This window comes from Aspergillus ibericus, assembly GCF_003184845.1.
Source record: "Aspergillus ibericus CBS 121593 unplaced genomic scaffold BO80scaffold_3, whole genome shotgun sequence".
Classification (NCBI taxonomy): domain Eukaryota; kingdom Fungi; phylum Ascomycota; class Eurotiomycetes; order Eurotiales; family Aspergillaceae; genus Aspergillus; species Aspergillus ibericus.
This window is the reverse complement of record NW_020292101.1, coordinates 826,692-849,106: the sequence shown is the minus strand read 5'-3', so window position 1 is coordinate 849,106 and position 22,415 is coordinate 826,692. Positions and strand designations below refer to the sequence as shown.

The 22,415-nt window shown below is 52.8% G+C and overlaps 9 protein-coding genes across 9 annotated transcripts; 4 read left to right on the top strand and 5 right to left on the bottom strand.

Annotated features, from left to right (window-relative positions):
* Positions 1–292: 292 nt before the first annotated feature.
* Positions 293–2,453, top strand: BO80DRAFT_373008 (putative acid phosphatase). Its single transcript, XM_025716542.1, has 7 exons — positions 293–451; positions 509–521; positions 581–615; positions 666–681; positions 750–915; positions 970–1,304; positions 1,400–2,453. The coding sequence occupies exons 1-7, from the start codon at positions 362–364 to the stop codon at positions 2,296–2,298; spliced, it is 1,554 nt and encodes a 517-aa protein (XP_025579789.1). The 5' UTR covers positions 293–361; the 3' UTR covers positions 2,299–2,453.
* A 4-nt stretch (positions 2,454–2,457) lies between these two features.
* Positions 2,458–6,247, bottom strand: BO80DRAFT_421496 (ribonuclease Z). The gene has a single exon (XM_025718618.1). The coding sequence runs from the start codon at positions 5,773–5,775 to the stop codon at positions 2,581–2,583; it is 3,195 nt and encodes a 1,064-aa protein (XP_025579788.1). The 5' UTR covers positions 5,776–6,247; the 3' UTR covers positions 2,458–2,580.
* Positions 6,248–6,778: 531 nt separating this feature from the next.
* BO80DRAFT_137253 (bZIP transcription factor) lies at positions 6,779–8,971 on the bottom strand. The gene is made up of 2 exons (XM_025713649.1): positions 7,778–8,971; positions 6,779–7,723 (listed from the first exon to the last, which is right to left on the bottom strand). Exons 1-2 carry the CDS (start codon positions 8,766–8,768, stop codon positions 6,897–6,899), a joined length of 1,818 nt encoding a protein of 605 aa, XP_025579787.1. The 5' UTR covers positions 8,769–8,971; the 3' UTR covers positions 6,779–6,896.
* A 1,120-nt stretch (positions 8,972–10,091) lies between these two features.
* BO80DRAFT_137232 (uncharacterized protein) lies at positions 10,092–10,420 on the top strand. The gene has a single exon (XM_025713648.1). It carries the CDS (start codon positions 10,183–10,185, stop codon positions 10,357–10,359), a length of 177 nt encoding a protein of 58 aa, XP_025579786.1. The 5' UTR covers positions 10,092–10,182; the 3' UTR covers positions 10,360–10,420.
* Positions 10,421–11,046: 626 nt separating this feature from the next.
* BO80DRAFT_137215 (uncharacterized protein) lies at positions 11,047–11,807 on the bottom strand. The gene has a single exon (XM_025713647.1). The coding sequence runs from the start codon at positions 11,670–11,672 to the stop codon at positions 11,217–11,219; it is 456 nt and encodes a 151-aa protein (XP_025579785.1). The 5' UTR covers positions 11,673–11,807; the 3' UTR covers positions 11,047–11,216.
* A 21-nt stretch (positions 11,808–11,828) lies between these two features.
* Positions 11,829–12,415, bottom strand: BO80DRAFT_421493 (general stress protein). Its single transcript, XM_025718617.1, has 2 exons — positions 12,209–12,415; positions 11,829–12,120 (listed from the first exon to the last, which is right to left on the bottom strand). The coding sequence occupies exons 1-2, from the start codon at positions 12,332–12,334 to the stop codon at positions 11,992–11,994; spliced, it is 255 nt and encodes an 84-aa protein (XP_025579784.1). The 5' UTR covers positions 12,335–12,415; the 3' UTR covers positions 11,829–11,991.
* An 890-nt stretch (positions 12,416–13,305) lies between these two features.
* On the bottom strand, positions 13,306–14,808 carry BO80DRAFT_137200 (sterol desaturase family protein). Its single transcript, XM_025713646.1, has one exon. It carries the CDS (start codon positions 14,423–14,425, stop codon positions 13,379–13,381), a length of 1,047 nt encoding a protein of 348 aa, XP_025579783.1. The 5' UTR covers positions 14,426–14,808; the 3' UTR covers positions 13,306–13,378.
* Positions 14,809–15,945: 1,137 nt separating this feature from the next.
* Positions 15,946–18,757, top strand: BO80DRAFT_137121 (ABC-F family ATP-binding cassette domain-containing protein). Its single transcript, XM_025713644.1, has 7 exons — positions 15,946–16,234; positions 16,302–16,488; positions 16,556–16,765; positions 16,820–17,012; positions 17,066–17,165; positions 17,221–18,315; positions 18,365–18,757. The coding sequence occupies exons 1-7, from the start codon at positions 16,163–16,165 to the stop codon at positions 18,734–18,736; spliced, it is 2,229 nt and encodes a 742-aa protein (XP_025579782.1). The 5' UTR covers positions 15,946–16,162; the 3' UTR covers positions 18,737–18,757.
* A 665-nt stretch (positions 18,758–19,422) lies between these two features.
* BO80DRAFT_461313 (putative potassium transporter) lies at positions 19,423–22,401 on the top strand. Its single transcript, XM_025722441.1, has 9 exons — positions 19,423–19,599; positions 19,775–19,983; positions 20,037–20,887; positions 20,942–21,107; positions 21,161–21,329; positions 21,383–21,451; positions 21,502–21,512; positions 21,568–21,602; positions 21,652–22,401. The coding sequence occupies exons 1-9, from the start codon at positions 19,593–19,595 to the stop codon at positions 22,220–22,222; spliced, it is 2,088 nt and encodes a 695-aa protein (XP_025579781.1). The 5' UTR covers positions 19,423–19,592; the 3' UTR covers positions 22,223–22,401.
* The last annotated feature ends 14 nt before the right edge of the window (positions 22,402–22,415 follow it).

Genomic DNA, 22,415 nt, shown 5'->3' with positions numbered 1-22,415 from the left:
GTGGTACGGAGGATAGTACAGGCCCTGACCTGGAGTACTCCGTACGTTAGCAACCAATGACCCTGATCGGCCGTGCATGGACTGGGTCCTGCACTATCGTAAATTAATAATAAGATAATGCAATGCGAGAGCCCCTGATGACCAGCGCAATGGAGAAAATCCCCGCCAACAATCGATGGTCAACTGAACCTCGGGGTCGGATGGGGCCCCCTGATTGGCTGCCCGCCCAGACCGCCTCCTGGCGTCATCACCGCCTCTCCGTATCTCCGCCTCCCCCCATCCACCATGGTCTCTCTCTGTTATCGTCCCTCTCCCTCCAGACTGAAGTCTAGCCTGGTGCTTCAGTATAGACAGTCTTCCAATGACGACCCTTATTCCCCGTGAGCCCTACTCCCAGGAGGAGCTGGAACGGCTCTATCCTCGAGATCTGAAACTCCAATTGGTTCAAGTGGTAAGGGCCGGCAAATGAACGGCTGATCAACGGCCATCTGGCTAACTCATCACCCAGTTCCTTCGTCATGGTGAGAATCATATAGCTCTCATTCTGGCTAGTAGACTCAATTTAACCGGTCGTCTCCAGGAGAACGGACACCCGTCTCTTCGCGATTTCAGAATGTATGCATTCAACCCTCTCATTGATGGCTCTCCATGCTAATGTCGTCAAGGCAGGACTTGCACCATGTAATGAACATCCCAACTGACGAATACCTTGACCTACCTCTCACTGACTCGATTTGATTTGGATGAAGACTGGCCATATTGCAATGTTGCGCGGCAGATGATCCAAATGGCCTCCAGTAACAAAGATATCACATCATGGAACGGGTTCCAATGGCGGAGGAAGACGGAAGCTTTTGGCGACAAGGACCAATCTGTGGTTGCAGTGGGGGCGGGAGGTGATATAGAAGGCATCTGGCAAGTTAAAGGACACACGTTAAACGCCTAGGAAGTCCTGCTGACTGAGAACAGCCAGCACGGTGAGCTGACAGACAAAGGACGGGAGACAACCTTTGCGCTGGGCCAGCGTCTACGACACCTCTATGTGGATCAGCTGGGTTTCATGCCCAAGATCAAAACCGACACCGAGGATATGTATCTTCGTGCCACTCCCATTCCCCGTGCCCTCGAATCCCTCCAGCAAGCCTTCTGGGGCATGTATCCCGCCAGTGCCCGCACACAAGACTTCCCACCCCCGGTGATCGTTGCACGCTCTGTTTCGGAGGAAACGCTGTTCCCTAACGAAGGAAACTGCCGCCGCTTCAGACAGCTTGCTAGACTCTTTGCAACCCGAGCAGGAGAGATATGTATGTCTATACCCGAATATCCCTAGGCCAGTTTGAAAGCGGAGAAGAGACAATAAAGTAAATCTCCTTATGAATGCTCCTCTAACATGCTCTAGGGGACAACTCCGAAGAGATGGACTATATCAACAAGCGCCTGTCCAAATGGATGCCAGAAAGCTCCCCCAGAGTCGCCGTGAACGGCCATCCTCAGCTTTGTGGAATTAACGATACGATCAACGCCACTGATGCTCACGGACCCGCAACGAAGCTTCCCTCTGAGTTTTACGACCCTAAGGTCAGAGACTACATCGACAAGATCTCCGTCGATGAATGGTTCACCGGTTACGCCGAAAGCAATGAGTACCGTAAACTCGGTATTGGAGCTCTCCTTGGCGACGTTGTCGATCGCATGGTCAGCACCGCTGTCGACGGCGGCTGGCGCAGCGAGACCTCCGCGTCCGGATCCTCCCCCGACAACGGCAAAGCCATCAAATTCGCCATGAGCGGATGCCACGACACGACTCTTGCCGCCATCCTTACCAGCACGGGGGCCTTTGACGGCAAATGGCCCCCATTCACATCCTCCGTTGCCATCGAGCTCTTCTCTAAAGCAGATCAAGCACAAGCACAAGCACCCTCTAGCGAAGGTGCAATTCCCAAGAAGGGCGGACTGTTCTCCTTTCTGACTGGCTCCTCTTCCCCCGCTAACAACAATACTCCCCAACCATCCGAGACTGCCCGTGTTCCTCTGTCTTCCCTCCCCGAATCGTCCAAAGAGTCCCTGCGCACTCACTACGTCCGCATCCGATACAATGACCGTCCTGTCCGGATCCCCGGCTGCGCCGCCAAGACCGAGAACCATCTCCCCGGCGACGATACCTTCTGTACTCTAGAAGCGTTCAAGGAGATTGTCGACAAGTTCACCCCCAAGAACTGGAGAGAGGAGTGCCTGCAAAATCTCGGGGAGGGTCTGTACGGTAAGAATGAGAGCGAGAAGTCGATTGCGGGCTTCTAGAGCTATGGATGACGCGTACGTATGTACGCTCCATCCGTGTGTAAATTGCATTCTTGCATCTGTCTATTTTGCACCATGAAGACTAGATAATTCTATACAGAAGATAAGATACCTTTCTAGGGTAACACTTCTTTCTTGCCATATATGCCTTGAACAAAACCCCACAATCACATAGTATCCAAAGCTGTGTATATCTATCAGATAATAATACATAAGATGCACAAAATATATCCCGATATAAATAGCCCTTTACTGATCAAACCCTCATCCCAAATCTAAGGTTTATATATCACCCCCCCGCTTCCTCCCCAACTGCACCCGCTCCCCCTCACTATCACTCCCACTGGTACTCCACCCACTCTCACTCTCACTCGCACTCCAAATCGACTTCGTCTTGGCCGCCGCCGCCGCCGTCGCCGACGCAGGCCGATCAACCTCCATTTCAGCCTCATCATTCGCAGGAATCTGCTTATGTTTCGCCTGCTTCGCCTTCTTGGCTTTCTGCCTATTCTGCTCAATCTGCTTGGCGGCTTCTCTCCGCTCGGAGGCCTCTTCGGCACCGGCGCGCTCTTGCAAATCGAAGAGTTTCTCGACGGCCGGGGCGTAGGCTTGCGCGATGGGCATGTCGCCGACGCGGAGACGCATGTAGTCGAAGGCGGCGACGATGGGGACGTTGAGGCGGGGTCGGCTGGTGACTTTGATGTCGCCGAAGAGTTGGCGGCGGGTGTTGGTGTTGGTGGTGGTGGGTTCGGGGTCGTCGTCCGGGACGTCGAGACCGACTTGGCCGACGTGGGTGGTGGGATCGCCCTTGCAAGCGGAGGGGGTGGTGGTGGATTTAGGGCCTTCTTCGACGCGGGCGAGCTTTTGGTAGCGCTGGCTGAAGTGCGTGAGGAGGATGGCGCGGGCGTTCATGAGACGGCCGACTTCGAGAGCTTCGGAGAGAGTGGAGTGTTTCTTGGCGATGGCGGAGACGGCCATGTCGTCTTGGAAGGTGGCTTCGTGGATGAGGACCGTGGAGCCTTGGCCGATGGTGGCGAATCCGGCGGAGGGGCGGCAGTCGCCGGAGAAGGAGACCTTGAAGCCGTTGGGGAAGACTAGGGAGACGGCCATGGCGCCGCGGCAGTGGGAGACGCGGGTGGTCAGGAGGTCGGAGAGGCCGGTGGCTTCGCGGAGAAGGGCGGAGAGCGGGGAGGAGGGGTCGTGGAAGCTGACGATGGTGGTGTCGGGCTTGGCGGTGTCGAGCTGGTGGTTGGGATAGGAACCATCTGCACGGCAGTGGCGGTAGATGAACTGGGTGCGGATCTTCTCATGATGCAGGTAGGGTGTGGCGCTCAAGGGGATGATCTTGCCAAAGCCGTAGTTCTCGACAGCAGCGTATTCCTCTAGCCAGTTGGTCATCTGTTGCTCGGACACAACGAACAGACGCTTTTCCTTCAGGATCTTGGACATGTCCGTTTCCACGTCGTTTGTCGACGGGATTCCGTCGGGGTAGTTCTCCTTGAACCACGCGCGGATGACCGAAGCGGTGCCGAGATGGTGGTCGGCGTGGAGATGACTGATCCAGATCATCCGCAGGTTCTGCAGGACCTCGCGGAGTTTCTCGGGCTCAAAGACACGCTTGAGCTGACCGAGAGTGTTCTCACCGCAGTCGAGCAGATAGTACCCATATCCAGGCACGCTGACAAGAGTCGCGGAGACGTTGCGGTACTTGGACGGCGCGGAAGATCCGGTACCCAGCGTGATAATCTCCACGTCGGCTCCTGGGAGGTCCTTGCGGAATTTCTCGAGCTTTTGCGTAAACTCGGGTTTCTTCACCCGTTTACGTATGGTGCTCATGCGCTGGTCGATGGCTCGGGGCATCTTTTGGTCCACCTTTGCGGGCTCAAAATGCGGCTCGACTGCAGAGTAGTTGAGCGCAAACTGAGGCTCCATGTCGACGATGACACCGGGTGCCACCGGCTGCAAGGCAACAGGCTTGGCCGCATTTGCGCTCTCTGAGGTGGCATTGCCCGGCTGGGGAAGGGTCACATTGTCATGAACAAGGGTGGGGTAGCTATCAGGTCTTAAGAAGCCCATTCGGGTTGTCGATGTAGCAATGCTCTTCATCGACAGGTAGTTGGGACAATAATCCGGACTGGACACCGTGTGCTTGCACTGAGACATTCTTGCCACAAACTCGTGGAGCCGTGGGTGATCTCCTACGCCAGGACCCAAGATCCAAAGGAAGGCCTCCAAGTTCGTGGTGGCAGCGGGGGAGTTCCACTCAGGCCGGTTCACCAGGTCATCAACGTGAGCCGGGGTGGGCAAATCGATAATGGCCATACCCTTTCCTAACCGCGTCGGGGCCAGGACCATGCTCGGGGTGACGACTTTCTCATCTAGCGACATCACATTCTCGCCCCTAGCCAGCTTTGCATAGTCGGGTCCCTTCCGGACATTCAACTCTTGAGCCTTCTTCGGGTCGAACTTGCCCCGAATATCCTGGCCTCGGACGATATAAGAGACAGACTCCTGGCACCAGGTGGTGTGAGGGATCTTCTCGACGGACGCGCCCGGCCAAGGCTGGCGCACAAGAACAGTGATATCGGGAAGGGGCTCGTTGCCTCCAGGGACAGGTCCCTTGTACTGCTCGAGATCTTTCGTGACCGGGTTGCGAACGAACATGACTGCCGGCATCTTGACATCTGCCAGCTTGGTTTCGTGCAGAGCATCCAGTCTCCATGTCGAGTTAAACATGTCCGTGATCACCGACTGCCGAATGATTTGATCCCGGGTCCGTGCGTCAATCGAGTCCAGCGCGCTGTCGGTCTTCTCCTCAAACTCGTCGAGGCTTCTCTTCCTCGGGCTCAGGGAACGAACCTGCGAGGTCACTTGCGCCTGCGACACGGGAGACGGCCTGATGGGCATAGCCCAGACCTTGATATTGCTGTCCGACCAGGTAGGTTGTTCACAGGGATCCTCCGTCTCAGTGCCACCGGCCTTGGCCATGCTCTCCGAATCGTATTCCCGCGTAAACACCGGCGTACCTTTACGGAAGACGAACCTCCGCGCCGTGGCGATAGAGTGAGTGAGGTTTCGGCCTCCATGGATCGTAAGGGTTCCTCGTTGCGCGATCAGCTGTCCGTCATGAACAGCATACGACATCCCATGTTCCCTCTTGCCTTTTCCATCCGACTGCCCCCTTAAGCGCTCTTCTTTCTCACGCGCAGTATTTTCTATGGCATTGTTCGAGCTGGCTATCCCATCCGCCAGCGTGAGAATCACACCAATCAAGCCCCCAGTGTTGCTCCAGTTGATCCCGCCCGTAAGGAAGACATCGGTCAAATAGGTGATTCGAATCCCACGCTCCGTGCATGCGCGCTGAGTGCCCTCGGAAAGCTGCCCGAAGAAATAACGCTTGTCCGGAAAGTGAAGCAGGACCGTAGTGCCGGGGGTATCCGCCGTCGGCGTGGTCAGGACTTCGTAGTAGGACTTCATTGGATGATTGCCCGTCGGTGGCCTCGGTGGAGGGCCAAACCCTGATGTCTGAAAGGCCTTGGGATTGTATAGAAGGAAGTTCCGCCCACGTTTGTTCGCTAGTCTGGGGGCCGGGAGCGGAATACAGTCTGGGTCGAGGAGAGGTTGACCAATTCGAGAATCCGTCGAAGCAGCTTGTGGCGCACGTTCTCTGGGGGTCTTGCGCTTCTGCGGGTTAGCCCTAGGTCGATAGGCCCGATAGTCTCGAGGAATCGAAGTTCGGAGGAGGGCTGGAGAGGGGCGTCGGGGAGTGACGGCGACTCCGCGAAAAACACTGGCGAGTAGCGCCCCGGACCGCAGAAGGGAAGCCAACTTGGATCGAGGGGGATGGAATGAAGGGTAAATATAAGGTCAACGGACAGTCATTTCATCCGTCAGTCGAAGAGAAAAGATGAGAAGCACCCAACTAAAAGAAGGGAGCGATGTGAATGGGAAGAGTCAGAGTTGGAGGCTGAATCAGTCCGGGAGCCTCGCCGCCCGGCAACTTTTTTTGACGGGCTTCCGCCGCGGGTGATCGCCACCTCCACGCACACTCTGCATGCTCTGGACAGTTCACTCACGAGGAATATCTGGACTTGAGGAGACTCATGGCGGACTCATTCATCCATATGGAGTATAAAGTAGAAAATTCTCAGCTCCGGCCACGGAGGATTGCCAGAGCAATGCTACGAGATATCGCATCTTCCGCAATTCTTACATTGTAATCGGCAGGGAGCTCATTAGTTTCTTTAACTTTTAGATATATTGATTTGTATCTCAGTGTATTCCTTAACCAGTCCGAACAGTACCCAATGTTCCCAAATTCCAATCCCAAAAGGCCTGCCCTTGACCATACACCTGAAGCCATCCCATCAGAACCCCTGAGAAAAGAGAAGCAGCAGAGAAAAGTGAAAATGTAGGTGAAAAGAGCCACGTCGAAGTGCACGAAAGTGTATATAGTCACAAGATCATAGACAAAGGAAAGACATTGGTGTCGACATGGAGCGTTCCATCTTGGAACCACAAGCGAAAAAGATAGGTAGCAAAGGAAGAACCAGCTTTACATTACTCTGAAAAGGCTCGAAAGTGCGCGACATGGGGAATCATGAAAGATGAGCAGTCATCATGGAAACGCGCTCAAAGGCTGCTTCCATGCTATTGCAAAAGTGAGCGAAACGCCGAGCATCAGCCTCGACCACGAGCTCGAAAGCAGGGGCGGATTTCTCAGCGCCGATCCCGTCGAAAGAAACATCGGATTCTTCCGAAGTAGGGGCAGGCCGGTCGGCGAAGAGGGCAAAAGCAGGGTCCGATTCATCGATGACCACATCGGGGTTCTCGACGCCGATATCCGACTTCTGCTCGGCCTCGATCACGATTGGCAAAGACTCCAGGACAGGAGCCTCATCTTTCGAGCTGGGAATGCTGGGGAGAGAGGAGTCCATGATGCTGGAGGTCTTTCCCGAGAGGACCTCGGTATCAATAGTGGGCTCCGGGACTTCCAGAACGGCGAAGACGGAAGGATTGCCAAAGTTCATATCGATCCCCGAGTTCCAGCCCCCGTTGAGGCCCATGGCAGAAACATCAAGTCCTTGGTTGGAGACCATGACCATACCGACTTGAGGAGGCTGTTGCATGGGGGGCTGCGACATGGGTGGCGCCTGTTGTTGCGGCTGCTGGTGGGGCTGGGGCTGGGGTTGTTGGGGATGCTGGTGGTGCTGAGGGTGCGCCTGGGGCTGCATTTGGCTCGGGAGGGGAAGACCGTTGGGGCCCATCTCGTCCAGGAACTGAGAGAAGTGAGGAGACGACAACAGCATACGGGCGAGATCGGTGAGGCGGGCGTTCTCCTCATAGAGAGCACGGTTCTGCAGACGCAGTTCGTGGGCTTCGTTGGTCTTGGCGGCAACTTCGCTCTCGAGCTGGCCGATGTACTCTAGATACCAAGTTAGTTACCTTCTCAATCGATTACGTGGGAGATAGTCCATACCCTTTCTGCGAGACCGGAAAGCACGAGCCGAGACCTTGTTGCGGAGCTGACGACGCTCCTTGCTGCTGAGCTTCTTTCCTTCTTCACTGGCCAACAGCCTCTCGTCCTCGTCCATATCCTGCTCATCCTTCTTGGCCTTGGCCATCTGAGGCAGGACCGAAGGGGGAGAGGGAGAATCATCTGGCGAGCTGGCAGACTGGCGCATTTGCTGCAAGAGGCGGGAGATGCGTTCATCCACAGCAGGGTTGGAGGGGCGAGGAGTCTGGCTGTGGGGAGCTCCGTTGTGGTGCATGTGCTCTTCCATACGGCGCTGCTGCTGGAGATGCTGCTGACGGAGGTACTCATGGTGCTTCTGCTGTTGAGCCGCCTTGGCCATCGCAGCCTGCTGCTGGTGCATACCCGGATACATGCGACCCACTTGGGTGGAGGCCGGGACAACCTCATGGCCACCCAAAGCATTAGGGTCGACAAATTGGTTCTTGTTGCTGGGGTTGGGGGAGATGAAGTAAGCGGGGACGGCCCCCATGCTGTCGGACTCCAGGTCCATTTCGGAAGGATTACGAGTCGGGGGGCTGTTGAAATCCATGGGAGCATCCTCGCGCTTCAGCTGGCTGTTGGCGTACAGGTCTCCATTCATCGGGTAAGCGGGGCTTGGGGCACCATATCCCATGCCGTTCATGTGGTTGAAGGTCATGGCATGGGCCAGCGCACCTGGAGGAAGGCCGGTCTGCTGCTTGTGTTCGTCATACTGGTGACTGGGACCTTGGAAAGCGACTGGTGTTTGTTGAGCTGTCGTTGAGGCAAACCCAGCACTTCGTACATCGCCTGCGTTGAACTCGGTGCTTGGAAGGGTTGGCTGACTAACCAGGGCGATCTTGGCCCGGGCTGGCTCTGCGGAGGTGTAGGCAAGTTGATCGAGGTTAAGGAAGGATTCGATGTCCTGTTCAAAGGATGTAGGCGCGACGACCGGATGTTCCGCCAATGTAGCCATGGTGAGGATGTGTGAAAGGGTGGGTTGGATGGCGCTGCCGAGTTAACGAGAGCGAGGAGCAGCGCGTTTTGCTTAAGTGCACGGTCGGAACAGCCACAGGGGGTAACGAGAGACGGTAGGATGATCCGGGCGATTGAAAGGGGGAAGTCGGTCAAAGAGGTTACTAGTAGTAATCACGGAAACACAAGTAGTCTATGCGGGATATCGAAACAATAGGCAGTACAATAACGTAACGATGGCAGGTAGTGGAGAGAAACAGAATCTTTGAAGGAGTATAGTGGGAGTGGTAGGAGTATGAGGTGGTGATTGAGGATAGAGAGATGGTAAAATTGGAGGATCGACCCAAGTCGGCGGACGGACGGGATGAGCGAGTTAATGAGGAAGAGAGGAAGGGAAGGAGGGAGGAATGGATGGATCCCGCGAGGAGCTGGAGACTGAGAGATGCCGGGCAGTGGGTAGACCACTAAACTGGAGTGAACGAGCGCGCCGGGGAGGGAGCAGCAGAGCGCAGCAGCACAGGGAAGGAGCAACGGAGAGCGCCAGGGGAAGCGAAGAGACCAGGTGGGCAACTTCTCCACGCCAGGAATAGAAATCAGGTAAAAGCTTGCGCGTCCTTTGGCTGAGTCAGCGGCAGATTGGGTCCGCCCCGCTTATTCTTTCGGTCGTATTGGCCAAGAGCATCACGCTACTGCAAGTTCAGCATCTTAGGGCTTCCGGGGAGCAGCACCCTAGAGGGTGGCCTCCACTTCTCCCTGAGGGACCAGCGACTTAGTGCCTGCTAGTACCGGTTTTCACCCGCCCTCTCCTCTGAACAAAATCCAGGTTCGATCAGGAGATCGTCGATAAGATCGGGTGTTTGTTTACTTGCCCCTTGACAGGTGTGGGATGAGTTCTCCGGACGGCTGTTTTTATTGATTGCTCGGCTACCATTTTGGGCGGACGTGAAGCATGTCGGCCAACCTAGACGGCCCTCCGGAAAACTCTGTCGGCTGACTTCTTACGAGAATGGGAGGTGAAGGCATGCGAGATTTTCTTTCACGAGCCGCCCCCTAGATGGTTGCCCCGAAGTCTCTTGCAAATGGACTGACTGTCTTCCCGTCCCTTTCGCCTCCCTTCTGACACCTTGCCGTTTCAAGTCGATTTCTCCGAGTGACTGAAACGGCGGCAGAGGTGAGCACATTTCCAGCTCCCTTCAATGTAGTCGCACCAATCAGACGGGCGGCCGGCCACATTATTGTTCACATTGGGTTCCGATGTATCATCACTTTATGACGTTAGTGGCTCAGGCTGGGCCAATGACGGTCCCAATATAAACGACGTCTTCGATCCGGTTGCAGCAATTGTGATGTAGTCCACCAATCGGCACCTGGATTGTCAAGGGGTGAACCACTGGAGCTGATTTGCCTGGTCTGGAATGTCTTCATCCTTCTTTGCCAACGGGTCTATGGGACGAACTCTGGGGGGGTGGATGGGGTACATGCCAGTCTCGACCGAGCGAAACCAATGTTCCTCGTCAACTGTCGAAGGTGGATGGAGGGTAGCGAGTCCACATCTGTTGCTGTGTCTGATGCAAGTGGGTGTTCTAGAATGACCAATCGAGCTCTCGACTCTTCAATGTGAAATTGGGAGCAGTGAGACCCCGTCTGCTGGCCCCTGGTGGGGAAGCGTAACGGCCCCGATGGCTGCCCTGACCGGACCTTGCCCGAGGCAGTTTAGCTCCGGAAACAAAGCTTGGCGCGGGTCTGCCATGGAATGGATGAAAGAGCCACTCCAAGGACGAAGGGGCCCTTCTTTGCTTCTCGCCTCGCGCCCGGTGGTTCGGTCTCAACTTTTGGGTGGCCCATCCCAGCGCTATCCGACCTGTTAACCTGGCTAGGTACTGCTCCACCTCTCCTCACAAGCGTGAAGGATTCTCCTCCGTCTTTAAACTTTAGACGCCGGTTTCCAGCCCGCGCATTTGACAACAATTTTAACGACGGTCGGACAAAAGTACTACTGGAGGAACAGCGGGCGTATCGCCGACGTCCGAGCCGCGCCCCTATGAATCTGTGACACAGTGACACAATATTCTCATGCCGTTGTGTCACAGACGGGTGATCAGATAACATGCGATTCTACGGAGTACCTACTACCGACGGCCTTACAAAGGGGCGACGAAAGGCTGATCCGGCCGAAACTTTTGCCGGACCCAATTCTAGACCTTCAGACTTCGCGATTGCTTCGGATGCGAATCAATGGATGAAACTCCCCTCAACGGGGAAATACCTGTCCATGGGTCGTTCCACCAGTCCCAGGTAGGATACTGCAGTCTGGTAAAGTCGAGTTGGATCCAGGCCTGGTTGTGCGCTCGAGGGTTGACTCGGCCCTAGTCCTACTAGTCGAGCAAATCTTTTTCCTAGCTCCAGAACCCCTGATGGGCGCAGCCGATGCCGCAGCATCGCGATAACCTCAATAGGCAACCGAGACGATATAAACTATTCCGCTGCAGTTGCTAGTGTTCCTTCTATGCCAGATCCTGGAATAGTCTTGCCGTTTGCCTCTAATTTTGCCTCTGGAATCCATTTGCAGATCTGTGGCTGAGACTGAGCACGACGTGGATGTGAAAATAGCACGTTCTGCTGCCGTCTTCCGAGGATTTTCCTTCTGTTTCAGGTGATCGAGCCCTATAAGGCTTTCTGCGAGGCTGCCTTGTTTGGACTGCAGCAGCCAACTCTGAAAATGGGAGTAGTACCACAATGATTTAGCCACGGTTTCTCTGCATTGTATTGATGTTGATTTCCTGCGCAAAGGCAACCATCTCGAGCCAGCAAGCAACCGTTCGCAGCTTGCGCCCAATTCATACCACTCCAACCAATTCACGTTGCACATTTGGTCAGCATTGCAACTTATAAATTGCCACCACATGCCAATGTTGCAACGGACGTGAAGGCGAACAATGACATACAAAATGTAATGTTATGACCTCACCCGAGGTGTTGGTCCAGCGACCGAAAACAGCCAAGCTGTGATGTCACTGGCAACCACACCACTAGACCGACCTCAAATCTCGAGAGAACCCAATTGTAGACCACACTTGATACATTTCACATAGATTATTTACTATCATATTGTAGGTGTCAATCACACCACTTTCAAATACATAACCCATAAACATTCATCACATCAGCCAAATCCAATGGATAATATAACCCAATTGCCTTCATCATATCCAAAAGGGATGAATTTACTCCTCCGGAGCCTCCTGATCATACTGACTCTTCGAACCACCCTTTTGTCCCGCCGCGCGAGCTCTCGGATCCCCAGGCTGGAAACTACCAGAGGACGCCTGACCACCTTGAGACGCGATATCGCGCTGGAAGAGTCAGCCCATCCAAGCTCCTTGCCATCCATACCATCTCATCAAACAGCTGAGATGGATATAGAAGATGAAATATACATACCTGCTTAGAAGGATCCATACTGGCAAATCCACCCGAGTGCGACGACTGGCCGCCCTTCTTGGCGATGTCGGACACTTCGTCGTGGCTCCGGTTGGCGAAGTTTCCGGGGTTGGTGTTGGATGCCATCTTCTTCTTTGCTTATTCCTGTAATAGGATACTGATAGATGTAGGTGTGAATGTAGATGTAGATTAGATCTTTGATTCTGATTCTGAATCTGCTCCCCAGACTAATCAACAACTACCCAACTTATATACCCATGACCAACGGGATGAAGTCATGATTTTTAATTCTGACATCAACAATCGTAATTCCAAAGCATAATCAACATCATCCACCTAATCGATGATCTCTTCTTTCCCATGAAAGGGACAAAAACAAGATATTGTCTTGCATTGAATACTTGGTATTGGCTCGTGGGGATGGAATTGCCATGTTTCCGTCACGGTGGCACGGGGTAAGATGGAGGGGATTTGTCTTGTTTGGTGTGTATTGTGTATTGTGTTTGTGTATTTGAGGCGGGTGGGTTGGGTCATGGGTACGTATGTTGTGTCTAGATTGGTTATTTCATATTACATACTGTGTACTATGTAGTAGAATCTTGTGTGAACTGTGTCGTGTAGTGTATACTGTGTATGATTGTGTCGTGTTGGGATCGATTGCGTGATTGTGCAATCATGGATTGGAGTGATGGTGCGGCTTCTAGATGCGATTCTATTCTTGGGGATGAGGTCGGGGATACGTAGGGGGCGGTGGGTGTCATGTCATGGATGGAGTTTGTGGCGAGGTGGAAGATGGTGATTGGGTTGGGCGGTGGTGGTAATGGTGTCAGTGGAGTTTATTGTGTAGGAGATGTGTAATGCGGATTTGTTCTAGACGGGGTCTAGGTTTGGGGTATACATTGTTGGTTTTATTGGTGATGAAGAGAAGATATTGTTGTTAGGTGGGAAATGATCATTTGATTGCAGTGATTGTTTATGACAATAGTAGTACTTCATTGCTGGTATGCATACTCCGTATGGAATAGCAACACAATTTTGTGCATTGCCTACTATATCATAATCATAGTGTCATAATCTCATAATGTCTGATCAAGGCTTATTCATTGCAAACACATTGCATGCATGAAAGGCTGGATGTTCTCAGCGGTCATCAACATATACGTATCGAAGTTAGAATAAAGGCATATTGACGGTATTGGTATAGTCAATGTTGCTAGTGACCGACTCCAGACGCTCATGGCACGTGCCAAAAATGCGATCCCACAGACGAGTCTGCTTGCCGTAGTTGTGGCTCTTGCGCCATCCTTTGCGGTGGTGGAGGTCGTGATCCTCAATGACAATCTCCGCATCCAGCATCTGCAGCAGCCAGCTCAGCGTCGACGGTACCGTCATGTGCACACGAAGGCCGCTATGCCCAAAGACCTCAGCAAACGCAACGTATTCGTGGCAGATCCACCACTCATAGAAGCCCATAGGCAGACCCAAGAATCTGAGGCTCAGGTAGGTCATCAACGGCACCCCGACCATGTCGAAGAACTCCTGTTCATGGTCCGCATAGGCAGCGAGGAGGGGATTAGGGTGTTTCGTCAAATGGTGAGTGCGATGGTACTTCCACAGGAAGCTCACGTCGTGCATCAGACGGTGGTACCAGTAGAACCAGAAGTCCAGCACAATCCCGTAAAGGCCAATCTCCAGAGGGAGCCATGCCCAGTTCATGGCCATGGGTGCTTGGCTGGCGTTGTAGGTGAGGTAGATCGACAGCGCTAAGCGAGAGCCGGTTGTTTTGTAGAGCGAGGCAGCAACCTTCCCCACACCAACATCAGGGACACCGTCGCGCTCATGTTGGTCGCCGTCAAAGAAGCCATAGGTATGGCCCAGGCGACGAAGGATCCGGATTTGGTAAACGAGGATGGTGTTGAACGAAAAGAAGTAAAGGTTGAAGATGGCGAACGGGCCGAGATTGCGGCCCATGTATGACACATAAGCCTGATTGATCGCGAGCGGAATGAACGAATAGAGGAGTACCCAGAGATTAAGCGACCACTGAGGCATATACGGCAGCTTGTCCTGCTTGGAGTGCACTGGCACCTCCCGGTCGAGATCAATGGGATAGGCGTCGAGCATCTCGAGTGCCCAGTGGCTGATGTTCCATTGGTCCCGGTTGGCGGTACGCCATGTGGACTTCATCGAGTCTTTGGGGTTGCGTGTGGTAGTCATGACAGCGGTGTTGCTCTCCTGATCATGGTCTGCCTTTGCGAATTGACACGGCCATGCTTTATACTATCATCGAACATAGAAGCCCCGGAGGCTCGGAAGGAGATATACCACAGCATGTGAAAGCTCTTCATTGAACCAAGATGCAAGCATCCATGTGCGGATCCATTTTCCCAACAAAACATCAGATGGGCATAGGGACATCAGACGTCAATTATGGTGGGTGCCTCTTTCACCTAAAGGAGCAAATGATGGACATGGAGAACTATTCGGCACATGAAGCCAGTGCATGTTGAATGCTTGGGACATGTTGACCCCGCATTGCTGAGCCTCGGAGCCCTTGGACGCACCGAGGATCGTCTGCAGATCTCATGTTCACACACCTGTGGTGTAGGGTCGCCAATCAAAGGTGGGAGAAGATGAGGAAGAGGGATGATCGACTGTTTGGGTCGGGAGATCCCTATACTTGAGACCAGCCGGGCGGCTTACCGCCTGCTGGGTTGGGTGAGCTCGCATCTCTTTCTTATTCAGGACTAGTCATAATCTCGCTTGACTCCTCAAACTGACCCTATTGCATGTGATTCTCTGAGCCTCAGAATGCTTTGCCGAAGTGACAACAACCGAGCTAGGTCAGGCCTGAAGAGTGATGGGCGGTGTTGGGATGTGCTTGCTTTAGTGGAGGATGGTGTTGCGAGGGCGCTAAACCATGTTGGGAATCTGCAGACACCTCAGGCTGTCACACCTTTGGCGCCTATGGAGCATTTCAACATCAGAACACTGATCTCGTGATTGACTGAGATTGAGAAGCCTGAGTCTTCATGAGAGAATTATGCCGGACTAGCTGATAGATTTCATTCTCTTTCCTAATACCATGTCGGTGCTGTTTGCTTGGAACGCTGTAAAGGGTCATTGGCTCAATGAATCCACAGTGCCCATCACTTTCTTCCACAAGAACATACGATAGTTCCCTATCATACATCTAGTATTCTGCAGTGGTCATTAATCCACGCCTTTTCTCATCGCATCAGGAACATTCTAAGAAGATACCTCTTGACCTGAGCTGCCTTCCCAAAGGCATGCACAATGTTTGACACATATACATACCCCGAGAACCTACTGGGCTATTTCATTGGCGACCGAAGAAGCAGAGAGATTATCGACGAAGCCTTCACATCTACAAAACCTGTTTCTGGATTTTTGGTTCATAAAGTCGGCTTCGACCGGGCTTGTCTAAATCAAAAAAAGCTAGAGCGAAGCACTCCCCTCGGAGAAACAAAGCGAGTCAAAGACCAGATGTGTCAGTGAAAATGCGATGAGTCAAGACATCTTGATGACTTGCCATTTCATCCCCAATCGTGACTTTGACTGGCAGATCGGCTATTCCCGTTTGGGACCCCGACTCTCCCTACAGAGGCCCATCCCGCTGCCGGACCGCGACCTCACCAAGGATCCAAAGGCCGGTCGTGTGGGGGCGTGGATTCTTGAATGCAGTATTATACGGGAGATCAGGTCTTGGGGATGTGTGCACCAATCCAAAGAGGCAGTTTCTGGAATGCCGATTTCACAGTTATTTATGGACGACCCCCTGCCCTTAGCGAACTATGAAAGGGAAGCAATAGCCACATGATCTTTTGGTAAACCAAGCTCCAACTGCCTGCAGCCAGCTCTTTACATTCAATTGCTTCCATCTCAAAACCGGAGTCTTCTATCCAATCAGATATTCCAAAACACACTTCCATCATGAGGAATCAATCCATCATTGCTACTTGCAAACAGACCCGATTCCATCTCCATGATAAGGCATCACAAGAGGTACGCGGCTGCTGATGCGCAATTGTGACCATATAAGTACGCTAATCCCAGAGCTACGATACCATAGGTCGACGTGGAGGGGCTCACTATCGCGGTTTCATCTACCTCGAATGAAGAACAGGTTCCGGCATCGAAACCTAAAGGGAGATCAAAAGCCAAGGCTGAAGCAAAGGAGCTTATAATTGATGCACATCTGCGTCTCAAAGCGGGGGTCTGCTACGGATTGATAGGCCGAAATGGAACTGGAAAGTCGAGTGGGTAATATCTTCCTGGGCGATGGTATAATGAGAAGTGAATGTTAGCACTGACGCTCTTTTATAGCACTCTTGCAAGCCATGGCCGACAAGCTTGTGCCGGGTATACCACATGCCACCCGCATCGCCATCCTGCAGCAGACCGACTCTCCATCACAGGACAGCCTAGATACTGAAGGACATCGAAACAACGACAGCAATGGATCTCAAAAGAAGGTGCTGGAGTATGTCATGAGCAGCGACCATTATAAGAATGAAGTTGTTCAAAAGATGGACCGTAAGCCGTCGTACACAGCAGAGCTTCTTACATAACCACTGATGTATTCCCAAGTGTTGTCCAAGAGCTTTGACTCAGACGATCCGTTACAGCCTGTGCGGGCCATCCGAGCTGTCCGTCATGCAGAGGCTGAAAGAAATCTTTTCCTGGCTCAGAAAATGGCACATCTGAAGAGCGGAGCAAGAGGGCTGCAAGCACGGAAGGAGTTGAAATCTGCCGAATCCAGGATGGGTGTCGCTTCAGAGCTGTAAGCTCCTATGATCCAAAGTTTCAGCTACATTGGCTAAGCTCTGCACCCAGGTTGCACCAGACAAAAGAGTCAATAGACGCAGACTTAATCCAGGAGGACACCCAAGCTGCTCTGGAGACTTTGGAGGATCTACAGTCTCAGTTTCAAGCCGTGAGTGCCCCTTGCTGCAAGAGGTATTAGCTATCGCTAAACATAGTAATGCCAGATGAATGTTGTCGATACCGAGCAACAAGCCCGTCAAATCCTCACCGGTCTCGGCTTTGACGAGGCGACGCTCAATAAAACCTTTTCGGAATTGTCTGGTGGCTGGCGTATGCGGTGTATGCTAGCCGGTATCTTGATACAGAATCCAGATATCATGATTCTTGACGAGCCAACGAATTTTCTTGATCTTCTGGGCATCGTCTGGTTGGAACAATATCTACAGCGGCTTCGCAAGTCTTCACTTACGACCTTGCTGATCGTATCGCACGATAGGGACTTTTTGAATGCTGCCTGTGAAGAGACAATCATCCTGCGGGATCAAAAGCTCACTTATTTCAAAGGGAATCTCTCCGCGTACGAGCAGGACCATGAGGAGCAGAAGCTGTACTGGGGCCGTATGAAGGAAGCCCAGGACCGTCAAATTGCACACATGGAAGCAACCATCCGCGACAACATCAAACTCGGGAAGAAGACGAACGATGACAACAAGTTGCGCATGGCTAAGTCACGGCAGAACAAGATTGATAATCGGATGGGTATCCAGGTGAGTGCGACTGGCGGGCGCTTCAAACTGAACCGGGATCTTGTTGGCCATCATTTCACAGCGCGGGCGCAAATTGAGGTCCCAACAGATGAACGTGGTGCCTTGATAGCTCTGCCGGATGCCTCTGAGTTGCGATTCCCCGGGCCTCTGATATCCTTGGAAGGGGCTGTCTTCAGCTACAACCCGCGCGAAGCTCCCGTACTGAATAAGATCGACCTTGTAATGCACATGGGGGATCGCGTGGGCATCCTGGGACTTAACGGAAGCGGGAAATCAACTCTGGTGCGTGTCCTGACCGGAGAAGCCATGGCGACACAAGGCAAGGTTACTACCCATTCAAGGTTGAAGATTGGATACTACGCACAACATTCTATTGAGGAGCTTCAGGAACGGGGCCTGGCAGATCCTGACCTGACTGCCTTGGCGTTGATCGCGCGAGAGACCAATGGCGCGCTAAGTGAAGGCGAACACAGGGGTCTGCTATCAGCACTAGGCCTACAAGGCAGGGTAGTATCCGATGTTCCCATCCATCGACTGTCAGGGGGTCAATTGGTGGGTGGTACCATCTTTGCTTTTCCCGATCGGACTAACATGCCATTAGGTTCGCCTCTCACTGGCAAGGGTCCTGTGGAACTCTCCACAATTGCTCATTTTGGATGAAGTTACCACCCATCTGGATTTCTACACGGTTACAGCGCTTTCTTCAGCCCTCTCGAGATTCAGTGGGGCCATTCTGCTAATCTCGCACGACCGTTTCTTGGTCCGATCGGTCGTCGAGGGAAAGCAAGACCTAGAACATAGTCTGGATGAGAACTTTGAAGGCATCGAGAAAGAATCAGAGGAACAACCCGGTCGAAGACGAACGGTGTATGTGCTGAAAGCAGGCCAGCTCAAGGAACAGGAGCGTGGCGTGGAGCAGTTCGAACAAAGCCTGGTCCGGCGGGTTCGCAAGATGCTGTCCCCGCCCGGTTGACATGCTGTATCGGGCGCATTTACGGGGTATGCAGATAGATAATCATGGTAGGCAGAAATCAAACGCCCGACCGGCTGGACGTGACGAAGTTGCCCCTGGGGCCCTGAAGAGTGGAAGACAAGCACTGGATGGCAGCCCTATGCGGGGGGGGGGGGCGAAGATCTCGGCCCGTTGCCTAATCACGTTGCCGTCCCACGAATTCCGGCTGGAGGACCCAACCGTTTTATTTCTTCTTGCCGCCTTCTTTTGTTCTCTCTCTTCCTGTCTCCAACAACAATTGTCTCCCATCTTGTATATCTGCCTTCGAAATGTCCGCTGAAATGGAATAACACACGCTTTCCCCCCGTTATACCCTGAGCTTGCCTATACCATAAGAAACTAGGACAGCCCGCTAAACCCGACTTGATCGTTGCCCCCCTGTTATCGTCTGCGACCCTTACTTAGCTAAACCCTGCATTGCTACTAACTACTATCGATCTATTGACTACGGTGCCACTACTTGCTGCACGCCATTACTCGTGACGATCTCCCTCGATTTTCCAATCAAGCCACCCTTTTTTTAACGGTGACCTTGACTTAACTGCCTTTGTTGCAAATTACCTTCAATCGAAATATGAAGCATTATCGGACACGACTCAGAACCTTTCAGATTTTGCAAAGTCCTTGTGGGTAGCGGTGTGCGCCCTCCCCCCCCCCCCAGCCGGATTTCCGCCTCCGGCATCACCTCGAATTGAACCTTGTGACCTCGAATTATTTCCGATTTCTGTGGGATTGATCTGCACCTGCAGGCCTGCTGTCTGCTCCACTTGACTGACCTGATCCGCGGGGCTTCGTGAAGCCCGCGGTTCCTGTCAGCATGCCTCGTGAGTCTTGCCCTGCTTATCTTTCTTTCTTTCCCGATTGGAGACGTCTGATATGGCGCTGCCTCGCCCCTTGCGTCGTGCGATGGTTAAGAAAAGCCACGAGAATATGGGGGACTGAAAGATCGAGACATATATTATCATGAAGGGCCTGCTTGCTGACAGGGTGGATGCTTAGCTCACGGCTGGCGGCAGCTTCTCGGTAGAAGCGTAATGGCGGTGCTTCCGCCATTCAACTTCCTTACGCTTCACTATGCCTACTTTATTGCGACGCCGCTTATCTGTAGCGCCATCTTTTGGGGCTCCGCCACTCCATCGCGCAGCATCTCATACGTTGACTCCTTATTCATGTGTGTCAGCGCTATGACAGGTGCTGGCTTGAACACCGTATGTTCAGACCCTCCGTTCTCCAATGGTGCTCGGAAACTAATTTCAAGCAGGTCGATCTTTCTGCCCTGAACTCGTTCCAACAGTCTATTCTCTTCGCGCTCCTCTTCTTGGGACACGCTATCCTCATCTCAATCACGGTGCTCTTTGTCAGGAGGAGCGCTTTCCAAACCAAGTTCAAAGGCATCTCGCTAGAGCGTGCACGTAGGAGACTAGCTCAACATATGATGGGACACGGTCCCTCACTTGGCCCCATCCAAGAGGGAGGCGTCAGCGTGGATCAACTTCAGTCGGAGAAGTCAGTCGATGCTGGTTATGGCGTCAAGCCGACAGTGACAGCAGAGGCTGCACCTGCAGAAAGCAGCAACGAAGTTTCAGATGATGACCCTTTTCAATGGGTTGACGATGACCAAGTCACGCTCGGCCAAATGAAGGCACGCCAAAACCATCATCACCATCGGGTATTCCCCATGGTGGGCGTTGGGGCTCGACTTGATTTGAACAATCATCCCCGAGATGCTACGCCAAGATTGGCACAGAGCGAAGAAGACAGTTTGCCTGCTCTTAAGGGCTTCATCAAAGGAACCCAGAAGTACTTTAAGTCGAAGGGATCCATCGCGCGGAACTCTCAGTTTTACGGACTGACGCCTGACGAGCGGGAGAGATTGGGAGGCGTGGAGTATAAGGCAATCACCTTTCTGCTGGTGATAGTCGCTCTCTACTGGGTGCTAACTGTCCTTGGCGGTATCATTGGGATGGGTACCTGGTTAGCAGTGAACCACCCGGACATCTCTCGCACGAATGGCTTGTCACCTTTCTGGACAGGCGCGTTCTTTGCTGTTTCCGCCTTTGTAAACAGCGGCATGTCGCTCTTGGATGCCAACATGACTGCATTTCAGACGAAGTAAGAATCTGCCCTACGTAATCTGGTTGCGGAAACATACTCACCGTTATTCAGTGCGTACCCGTTGCTCACCATGGCATTTTTGATTCTTGCTGGGAACACGCTTTACCCTTGCATCCTACGGTTCATTATTTGGGTCTTGCGCTGCCTGCTTCCAAAGACGCCGTCGTGGGCTACGTGGAGAGTTACGCTTGACTTTATCCTCGACCATCCCAGAAGAGTGCGTAATTAGAAACCAGTTTCGGACCGGGTTCACTGCTAATTCGGGCTCAGGTATACACGAACCTCTTCCCAAAGCGACACACATGGTACTTGTTTGGTACCATCATCATTCTGAACGCCATTGATTGGGCCGGTTTTGAAGTCCTTTCAATCGGAAACAAGGAAATTGAGAGTTTGCCCAAGGGCTACCGTGTCTTGGACGGATTGTTCCAGGCTTCCGGTTCGTATCCTTATCGCCGTTGGTGGTTCCAGCATCTAACCTCATGTTCGCAGCCGTACGTGCTGGAGGTTTCTACGTTGTTACTATTTCTGATCTCCGGCAGGGACTGCTTGTTCTATATGGTAAGCATATCCTCCAAATTGTTGGCTAGCACTGTACTAACGTCTCGCAGTTCTCATGATGGTCAGTTTCCAGTGGTTTCCAGAATGAATAGAATACAAGCTAACCTTATGTGTAGTACGTGTCAGCATACCCTGTGCTGCTGACCATGAGGTATGTGATCTCTGCTCTCATCTTAAATACCATCCACTAACCACCCCAGAAACACAAATGTATACGAAGAGCGCTCCTTGGGAATCTACGCCCACGACAATACGGATGACGAGAACGAAGGAAACCCATCCCCCAACATGGCCATCCAACTGATCAGACACCACCTCCTTGGGCGACAAGATGCATCCACCCCTGAAGCATCCCGCAGCTACTTCGTCCACCAACAACTGCGCTCCCAACTAAGCCACGACCTCTGGTGGATCGCGCTCGCCGTCTTCCTCATCGCCATCGCCGAATCATCCAACTACAACCACATGCCCGTAGCCTACTCGACCTTCAACATCATCTTCGAAGTCGTCTCCGCCTACGGTTGCGTCGGCATCAGCGTGGGCTTCCCCGGCTCGAATGCCTCGTTCTGTGGCTCCTGGCACGCCATCAGTAAGCTGATCCTGGCTGCGGTGACCCTCCGAGGCCGTCATCGTGGTCTTCCGGTCGCTATTGATCGGGCTGTCATGTTGCCGAATGAGTCGCTTGAGTGGGCCGAAGAGGAAGATGCGGCTATGCGGCGCGAGCAGTCTCGTGCTTGGGGTATTGATAAGATGCCCGTGGGATCCGTTTAGATCCTTACTATGACGCGATAGAATATTGACTTGAACATGGAGTGTACAGCGGAAGTGTCGGTAAATAAGGGGACATAGAGATAGAGTGGTTGATACAAAAGTTTTTTTTTTTTCTGGTTGATTATCGTCATTGCCATTTTGTGTGTGTTTTCGGTTTGTCATTCTGTTTTGTGAGTTGTTCATCACCATAGTA